At 42.5% G+C, this 10,071-nt stretch overlaps 2 protein-coding genes across 2 annotated transcripts; both read right to left on the reverse strand.

Annotated features, from left to right (window-relative positions):
• Window positions 1-3,047: 3,047 nt before the first annotated feature.
• On the reverse strand, window positions 3,048-3,292 carry PHALS_12615 (uncharacterized protein; the record flags this gene model as incomplete). The annotated part of the gene is made up of 2 exons (XM_024728204.1): window positions 3,048-3,207; window positions 3,270-3,292. The coding sequence occupies 2 exons, from the start codon at window positions 3,290-3,292 to the stop codon at window positions 3,048-3,050; spliced, it is 183 nt and encodes a 60-aa protein (XP_024578704.1).
• Window positions 3,293-6,359: 3,067 nt separating this feature from the next.
• On the reverse strand, window positions 6,360-9,491 carry PHALS_12616 (resistance-nodulation-cell division superfamily; the record flags this gene model as incomplete). Its single annotated transcript, XM_024728205.1, has 1 exon — window positions 6,360-9,491. One exon carries the CDS (start codon window positions 9,489-9,491, stop codon window positions 6,360-6,362), a length of 3,132 nt encoding a protein of 1,043 aa, XP_024578705.1.
• Between the last annotated feature and the right edge of the window lie 580 nt (window positions 9,492-10,071).

The following is a 10,071-nucleotide window of genomic DNA, read 5'->3' on the forward strand; positions in this document are numbered from 1 at the left end:
ATCATGTGCATTGTATATCAATCTGTACTGAGAGCATCATATTGAAATGTAACCGCAAGCTGAGTGTCGAGAAAGTCAGTGCTACCTTACAACAAGTGTTGAGATGAGGAATAAAGGCGCAAACACGAAAATAGAGTGGTCCGTCAAAGCGGTATCTGAACTCAGTCATTCATAGACTCTCAATTTTTTTGGCAGCACCGTATGCTATATGCTTTACACGACATCACCAATGTGATATATGGCAATTGATTGCTAGGGTGACGCGAAGCGCATTCGTCACCACATTAAGCCGACCAGACTTAAAACTTACTTCGAAGGATAACTCGGCAAAAAAGGATTGTTATCTCGCCATTCTTGGTGGAAGATGGCTGACAACTTGCTGTACACAACGAATCATGATTGGAACGAATCCCAAATAGCTTAGATAAAAGCATGTGTATGTTTGGTTTGTCAAAAAGCAAACTTCATAGCAAGTAGCTCCTTGTGGTAGAGTGGGTTGTTCTCCACTTCCAGATCAAGGCTGCGGAGACCAAAACGTCACGCTCATATCGTCTCAAAGTATAGCTCATCCTCTGTCCGAAGCTGAAGATTTGGAGACCGAATACCATCGCTATTTCGGATTCAATATAGCCAGTATCGAAACACAAATAAGGCTTTGTTTTGAAGCTTTGAGGCTGCTTTTTCTGTCGCATCTTGGCACCATGTCTTGTCATCTTTGAAGAATGGTAAGTGATTGTGCCATGTCAGCATTATTTGAAAAATTCTTGTGCGAGAAGTTGCCCAAGACAAGCCAACTCCAAATGAAGGGGCACTAAATGGGTTTTGTGTTCGCATATTTTGTTTGCCGGATATGCTCCCCAGTAAAGTGATTCATAATAAGACCCTACCAGCGCCAAAGACACAGATGTGTATACTAGCAAACAGCTTGTTATAGCGCACACACTCGAGCACTTTTCGCAAGTAATTAATTGGATGCTAAGAACGACTATAGACGAATAAACATCTAAATAGGTTCATGCATAGCTAAAATGGTGCCTGGATAAATAGTCCTTGCTGAAATCTTAAACAGTATAGTTAGCTTTTTCAACCACTCAGAAAGCATCCACTCTAGATCCTCATCGCAGCGAGAGATCGCTTGCGGTTGTTTCAACTTGTCAAGGACACTCAAAAATGTACGACCAAGTAATAGCTCATTCCTTCTTGATTTCGGTATTTGCGCCGGTACAGCGGCTATATTTAGCTTGATAACAACATGCACAATTTGCTACTTGTCGTTATCAGTTTTAACTGCCGAGTAGGAAAATTTATTCTCTAGATGTCTATGATTCCATACAGTCGTGTGAAATAAAAGCAATCGAGGAGTGGCGCTATATTTGACTTGAGGAACGCTTGGTTTGAGTCCACGAAATAGGAGCCATACACGTATCGCACTTCGTTATCCGATGGTAACAAGCGTAGTAAAATTCTCAAGTCTCTAAATTGTCCAATTAAGGGCAATATGTATCGGTTAGAGTAGCACTACCCATCTCCTAACACATAATTACGTGCAGATGTCTTCAGTAAAGAGCTCATCCAAGACAAAAGATGAGCTCAGTTCCTCCGCTATCATACGTACAATTTTTGTGACTTCATTCTCTTGCTAAACCATTTTGAAAGACTGTTCTTTTAACGCACAGTGAGTTTCTACCGATGTAGCGTAAGGATTTTAACAATCCCTAAGTTACCACGGTCACTCTATTCACGCGTGATTAATCTTGCTCATCGTGATTATTGGATTTAGCTGCTCCACACGTTGGTCACATTACACATCAGTGGTGATCCAGCACTCCACTGAATCGTGACAAGGATAATCATCCTTTATTCAATATGACAATCAATTTTCGGCTTAAAGTTAACTTCTCTGGCTTTGGCACAAACGACCGCGATACCATTCACTGCTTTTCTTAACCGGCTTTGGCATAGAAACAGCAAATTACTTTCACTTGGTACAAGTAAGATCGTTGCTAGAAAGGCTGACAATGTCAAGTCCTGCACAAAGACGATTATAGATTTGTTTCCGTTACCAAAGTTTATTCAACTCCCTGGAGAAGGTGGGAATATGTTTAATTTATGCCCCACAACACAAGTAATATGTATTTTTTTAACGTAACGTAGCGATTTTTAGTCTTAAAGCGTTCAAGCGATTAAATATCGAGTCAAGGATTCAGGGCGAGAGAACGTTCCGCGCTGTTAAGGCTCTCCAAACTTACTTGAACGTTAACGAGAACATCGACACTTTCATTAGTGCTCTTGTCGCAAGTTGTGCGGATTCTGCATTCATTTTTGGCACTTTAATGCCTCCACGTACTGTATATTTTTTCGACAGTAGAAAGTCATACAAAATTACACGGCGCAGCTAAATGTAGTAGGACTTTTCGCGGCGATACAACGCCCAAGAGTTTGATCTCAACAACCAATAAGTTAGGGAATGAGCTCCGTCTTCTCGCATAAATCGTTGATCCTTTTCGAACTACGATCAAATGACCACGACCACAACGACATACATAAGATCCCTCATATTTCCCAGTCGAGCGCTCTGCGCTATTAAGACCCCATCCTTCCTCATGATGTTCTTGTTGGACGGCCTAGGCTGGGAGCCCGACCCTTGTTGTCTTAGAAATGCAAGCGAAGGGATCGTACAAGTCGCAGATGTTACGTGATATGACAAAAAACTAAATTTAATACGGAGCTGCTTGGCAGCCAATACATCTCTTTATTCTCTTAGCATAATTGTAAAATTATTGCCTCTGGTGCATTCATAAACTCTCACTTACGAAAACCTGCGCTAAACGAAAGATGTACTCCGCATTCAATGCAACACCCATCGCTGCATCAAATGATGCTGAGTGAACGTAAGCGGCTTTGGTGTTAACCGCATTTTCGGAGTTCCGTTATTGCTGTTATTATTGTTACCGCCTCAAGTGCTCTCGATTCCTTAACACTAAATGTTGCTACCTGGAGCAGGCTTAAACCGAATATGCGCGGTTACGCGATAAAAACAAGCCACTTTAAATCTCCCTGTTTTCTTCACAGAAATACTGCACGTCAAGTAACCATTTTCGCACGCGGGTTTTGAGACTGAAAACCACGGCAGCACCGTGCTGGTACTCGAGCCAAAACACAGCCAAATTAATGGTCTGCACATTCCCCAGATAGTTTTGCCACTGGCTTCAAATAACGACACGGCTAAGATCAGTAGTTTGCTCGGTGGATGCCACCTGTGCTCTCACAAGAGCTCAATTGTGGCACTCATAACTGGTCAACTCTTAAGGCGAGTGATTACCGCATCTAATCCTTAGCCTGACACCGTCGAACCAGCGATATACGCTTACCAAGCAATCATAGTTTATCTTGAAGAACAGCTCATTGTCCATGACCGTGTAGTGCCACAACAGAGACAGAACATTCGCATAAAATAAATTTTTCGCGACTCGTTTGAGGAATTCACTTCAGATGCGTCCGAGTCGAATGGAGTTGTCGCGCACCGCGAACCGTAGAAGTGTCGACTCAATAAGTCTTCGTTAGTGAATCGAGGCTAGGTTTGAGCGCTCAGTCCAGGTGCTGGCTGAGCCGCTCGAAAATGTTAAGATGGATATAAATTTAGGATAAGTTCTCTTTTGGCTCCTACAAAACACACAAGCATTACTAAATCAACAGTACAACTTCTATCTTTCTCGACGTGAGGCTAACAGTCCGCCCATCAGCACCATAAATACCGATGCTTTGTCATTTATGAATATTCACAATTCAACAAAAGTGAGATGTGACTTTCACATATTTGTACAATATTCTCTTTGTACCAGGTTCGGACGTGTAGCATGTACGTACTATCGTTCTGTATGTATCCCGTCACAGATATACTTATTCTCAGAACTGGTTCGAGTTAGAGGTTCCACTTGCTCGTCTTGTTCCAAGCTCGAGCTTGTGAAGATCAGCAGAGCCGTCGAAGGTGGTGGTCAGCGTCCACCTCAATGTTTACGATTTTCTTGTTCTTTACGTACCCAAACACCATTCGAAATTTTAGTCAGACATCTTTTTAGCTTGTAAGCCGTTAGACGAGCGAAGCAATGTACCTTCTTGACCCCGTGCGCGAGTCAAGGAGGATTGATCTGCTTACACGTCAGTGTTCAGTACCAGAGGTCAATTTCTAGGAGACTAAGATTATTGCTGCTGTCAGGTTGAAGAATAGTGAACAAATAGGTCAGCATGCGCTTTCAGAGCGACTCTTAAGATTTCATTTTCCTCTAAGAAGATCGTTACGCAAAACTCCAACACGATGGTTCGAGCTCCTACCGATAATCAGAAGCATAATCACGACGTGGTTTAGTCGGCAAAAGTCACGGTAATAGTGCATTTGCAGAGGGCAAGATCGGCTCGCTGAGCCAGATCTTGCCCACTTGTTTTGATCTGAACGTCGATAGGGCCCTTCGCCGCTGGAACAGATACAGAGCTTACAAAATGTGCAGTGGTGAGGCGGAGTGTAGGGAACGCCTTAACTGTGGAGAGATTCTCACAGACAAGGACTGACTTTGCCGAATATCTTGTGGTGATGCCGGGTCGTAGCTCGGAACATCACTCACATTTTTGGAGGGTACCTCGGCTGCTTTCTCGCAGGTCGTCGGTCATGGAGCCGCGCCTGTCGTTGCGGATACACAGGAAGAAAAGCCCCTGGCGCAAAATTGCTGGTGGAAGTTGTGAGGCAAGTGGAAGAGAATATTTCTGGGTGTGATGGGTGCTGGAAAGGCATTTATTTTTGCGTAAATACAGAAAGTGGGAAATATATATGCGGGGGAGAATGCAGTGAGAGATGTACTGTGTTATATAACTATACTACTGTCCCTCTGGCCAAGAGCGAAGCTCAAATTTACTGACGTACTGGTATAGATGAAGGTCAGGGTACTCCGTAAAGGATAGGTCCATCAGACGTATAGGCTATCAGTCATACAGAAGGCTAAAGTGTTACAGATAGTAAAACAGATTTGGAAAGTATCAGCTTAAACTGACTCAAATCTAGATATATTAGTCAAATTTTGCGAACTGGAACTTTGTGATCACAGTTCAGAAGTTCTTGCGTAATATACTTATAGTATAATATCGGCACAAGACTTCAGTTATTTACATTTTTCTGTGTCAGGAATGGTAGCCAAGAAATCTCTCACGCGTCAAAATTGAGATAATGTGATTCAAAGAATTACTTGAGACTCATCTGGCAATATGGTATGATTAAAATTCACACAGCAATTCCAATCTTTGCCACGTGACGAGCACATAAAGTTAAAATTTCATGACGCAAGCAGAAAAATTGGTGATTTACTATATTTCAGGCTCTCATTCCACCAGAATCACATTGATAATTGACGACTATCAATCCGATCAAATCAAGCACCCTATTATAACCAACATCCGACAAAGAGCTGCTATTTCCGCAGTCTTCGTCCAGTGGATAACGTGCTACTCCACGCGCACTGAAAGGGTCTAACCCTACATGCCTCAGACATTGTTCGACCATGCCAATCTTGGCATGCAGTAACTGCTTCAAACGGTAAGCAACATCGTGCTTTTTGTGACATCACTAAGCATGAGAAAGAAAAATTACCCCAACGCTTTAAATTGCTTGTAATGCTATGCTAGCTTGATCGTGGCGACTCAAATGTTAAGCATAGCATTTGAAAAACTTTGTCAATATATTTGCGAAGCGGTGATTTGTGGTGATGAAGTAATTTACAAAATTCGTGCTCACCAGTCTCCCGATAATTGTCAACGATCTATGCAGGAGTCTGGTTGTCAGTGTTGATTGCCAACGTGAAGGTTCTTACTCCTCACCCCAGACTTGTACTTGTGCACTACGGGGATCATCAAATTTCTTTAGCAATATTTGTCTTTAGGCACGCTTACCTGGATTTGGACCATTTCAAATCAGAACGCCAAGAAAGCATTCGTTTTTGATGTTTGCTTGTTTTAATCCGTGAAAACTACAACCATGAATTGGTGACTGTAATTTGCGGGTAGAAGAACGGGGCTCTGAGGTATAAAGACCGATCCGTCTTTTCACGATTAAACGGAATAGCGGATGCAGGAGCACTGCAATCCATTATCGCTTTTTATGGTGACACGTGCCAGATAGCCCTCAATTTGACCGAAAAATAGCACATTCCGTTTTATTGATCGATTGCACAGCAATTCAATTTGACTTTGACGTCTAGATAGTGTTCGTGCAGTGCGAAAAATGAGATATACACATTTACTTTCTATGCATTCTCCGCTGAAATTTTTTTGGGATATGAGTAAAAAATAGTGTCTCCCTTTATTTTCACTATGATTTAAAATGCTTTCAATTCGTCCTCAAACTCGTCATCGCGCTCTTCGGATAGCAGAAAAGAGCTGAGATCATTCGGATAAGTTTGCGGTTGACCAACCAGACTAAGAAGCACAGGTAGTAACACAAGACCATGAAAACAGCCAGACACTACAATGCCCAAGTACATTCGGAAGAAGTACACACGAAACAGCATGGACGGTGCAAACGCGAGCACGCCAATGCCACAAAGTTTGGTAAGCGTGATACCGGAGAAGACGGAAGCACCCACACTCGTTAAAGCATTACGAGTATGGTCATTTCCGGTCGTTCCTAGTCGATGTTTCTTTGAACTGGAAAACTGATGGGCCATATGGACACAGAATTCCACACCAAGTCCAAAGCAAGCGATTAGATTTACTACAGATACAGCATTTATCGAGGTCATAGCATCTCGTCCAGCGATTAAATTCCAAACGAACAAGAGGCCCAATTGCGAAAATGCCATCGAGAGCACACATAAAGAAACGATTATAGTCAATCGCAAAGATCCATCCATGAGAACAAAAACTGTACCCGAGACAACAGCTAAAGCTAGCAGTACACTTTGCAGTGCCACTCCTTGGATATAAGTGTATTGCTCCTCGAAGACGAAGACTAGAGCATATGGAAACGCAGTTGCAGCTTTATTAGCGCTCCATTGACTTGTCACATCGTGCAGGTAGTAGTACGAATTTATATAAATCGACTGATTGCGAAGAGCTTTTAATTGAAAGCGCATTCGAGAACCAAGAATTGAAATGTTACCCATTTCGGAATTCTCATAGAGTTTCGAATCGCCGAAGATGATATCATCTTCATACTGAGCACCACAGAGTCCGAAATGCTGGCAACATGTCGAATCGATAGCTATATTTGTAAAAATTTTCACCAATGGGTAGAACAGCGCGTTAGGAGTCACATTTGCGGCTGATAGAAATCCATCTTCGTAAATGGAATAATTCGATGTAGCGCTCAATTCAATAGACTCATTGATAACCAATTCGTACGCAAATGGATCCAATGGCTGAACCGGGCAGTCACACAGACCTTGAATTATTTTGTCGTGAAGAAAGAAGCGCATTTGGCGCCACTGATTAAACGTGTGTATCCACGAATAAATTGGCAGTTCGACGTACTGCTGAAGTTCCGACAGCTTGTCCAAAAGAGCATTAATCTCTTGATGCACTTGCGCATCCGTATAGTCAACATCGCCGTCTAGAACAACATAAGCTGGAGGGCCAGCCTCACCAAGTGCTGTCTGTTGCTTGAAGTACTCGTGTAGGTAAAAGTCCACCGGCACAGCAAGTTCTTGCTCAAGTCCTAGAGGCAACTCAAACGACCCGATAGCACTAAGCGTCAGGCTTGTCAATGCTGTAATAAGTACTAAGATTTTCGTAGATCGACGCAGTATAAAGGGAATATAGTTCTTTTCAACAAATCGTTGAATCACACCAATGGTCCGAACGTTTTCCGACGCTGTTTCTCCACCAACCTTCTCGTGGAGCAAATCGTACTGAACGTCGTTTCTTACACTAGCTCTTCGCTTATGACTTATTGGTGGTTTGAGTATGACTTTCTGTTTCACCCACGGAAACAAATCATACCGCCGAGCACGCACACGACGTGCATCCAGCACAAGTGCTGAGGCAAACCAAGTTAGCTGAAGGAAAAGATTAACGACAACGGCTAATGCAGCGACAGTGCAGAAACTCACGAGAGCTGGAATACGAGTGAATGCTCCCATTAAAAAAGCTAAACTTTCGGCAACAGCCGCTACAACAATTGATGGCCCAACGTTCAGCATAGTTTCTCCCATCATTTGCTTGAGCATTATCCGCTCATTTTCGATTCGATTGTGTGTGTCGCGCTTGGTATCAATCGTAAAAAGTCCATGCAAACTTGCCAATCGGTCAAATTCGTTGGTCAGAATAAAAATATTGTCCACACCAATGGCGAGGATCAAAAATGGCACAACCTCCAACGTGATCATTGTTACTTCCATATTTAAAAATACACAGCTTGTACCCATAGCAGCAATCAATGATAGTATCACGATCAAAATGCCTGTCAATCCAAGTCCAAATCGTGATCGCACCGGGTCTAGGAATATTCCTAGCGATGCCGACACGTACAAAAACATGACGATGTAGCTGACCGCCACAATAAACGCATTTTGTTGTGTCTGCACTTTCAATGAATCTGCAATGGACCGTTCAGCCATATACGTGAGTCTCATACCGTCAACACCAACCTTCGCCAACTCTTGATCCACTACACTATCCCAGATAAATTCATCATTCCAACTCGCTATCGAAGGATGTAATGATTCAGCAGCTTGTTCAGCAATCTTTAGGAATACCTCCTTCTCCCAGCGTTCAGCATATTGCGTATATGTCTCATTTTCTGGATTGTTATTTAATAAGAATGTGACTATTAAGGCCTTAGCTTGAGGTGTAGCTTCTCCACACGGGTCTGGATTTTCGTGACAATTATCTCTTGACAGACCCCCAAAGACTACATTCCTCATCACTGGCACTCCGTTTTGATCCATACAAGGCGATCGATTTTGAAGTTCGGGATCTGTAGTCTGACACGCAGTCGTGAGCTTAATATCTGGATCATTTTGTAGTAAAGTAGCATTTGTCAGCCAGTACTGAAACGGACTTGTAACTAAACACCCTTTTCCCTTAATTGGTCGGTAGCAAAAGTCTTGTAGAGAGAGTGTCACGTTTGATTCGTCTTGGCTATAAATGACAGCATTTGTGATTTCGGTCTGCACTTTAGCCATCTGGAGTAAGAATTCTCGTTGGACTAAATCATGATTAGCATCACACGTCAAAGATTCACTCAATTTTGAGTTGGAGTTTGGATCTGTATCACTTTCAACAAAGAATAAAAGCTGCTGGATGCGAAAAAATGGTCCGAAAAGCTGATTGAAAAGCTTTTGTTCCTTGATGGCAACGCTGTTAGGAGGGACCCAAAGTCCCTGTGGATTAGTCTTCAGCTTGATTTTCAGAGCTCCAAGACACAATATGGCACTACAAACCACTGCTAGCAGCACTGTGACTACGGGGTATCCACTGCTGAGCGCTCCTAGGCGATAGAAAAATCGCATTTCGACTTTCAGGATTGATATTGATGCGAAGATTGATGACTTATATTGGCCAATCAAAACTGAATTTTGAGGCAAACTATCATCATTCTAAAATCGTATGTCTATTCATACTGTTTCGAGGGCAGCAAGTCTCGAGGGTAAGCAGCAAATTTTTGAACAAATCAGTAAGCAGGTGAAGACAAAAGCACAAGAGAGGAATATTGCGGTAGTTCTGGTCATATGGATGGAATGCTTGGTAGCGAAAACTTACATTGCTAGCTTCGAGCGACGGTATGTGTGACGGGGTTACACGTACCCTGGTAACAGGGGTGTGTGTCACACGAGATCGGCATGGGGTGATAATACGGTATGGGGCTAGGTAGCCAGTGGTTATGAATGTTTTACTATATATATTTAGGAAAATCTTAACATTTAAAATTAGGCGGCTTTGCCGCAGATAAAAATAAGTAAAAATAAATAAAAATCAGTTTTGAATTTCAAACAGAAGAGTAATTAGCCTTGCGTAAAGGCAATAATTACTCTTGGAGTAAGCGGATTGTGATCTGCTAACTCGTACTTGTTCTAAGTATAGAACGAAAGG

This window comes from Plasmopara halstedii, assembly GCF_900000015.1.
Source record: "Plasmopara halstedii genome assembly, contig: Scaffold_614, whole genome shotgun sequence".
NCBI lineage: Eukaryota > Oomycota > Peronosporomycetes > Peronosporales > Peronosporaceae > Plasmopara > Plasmopara halstedii.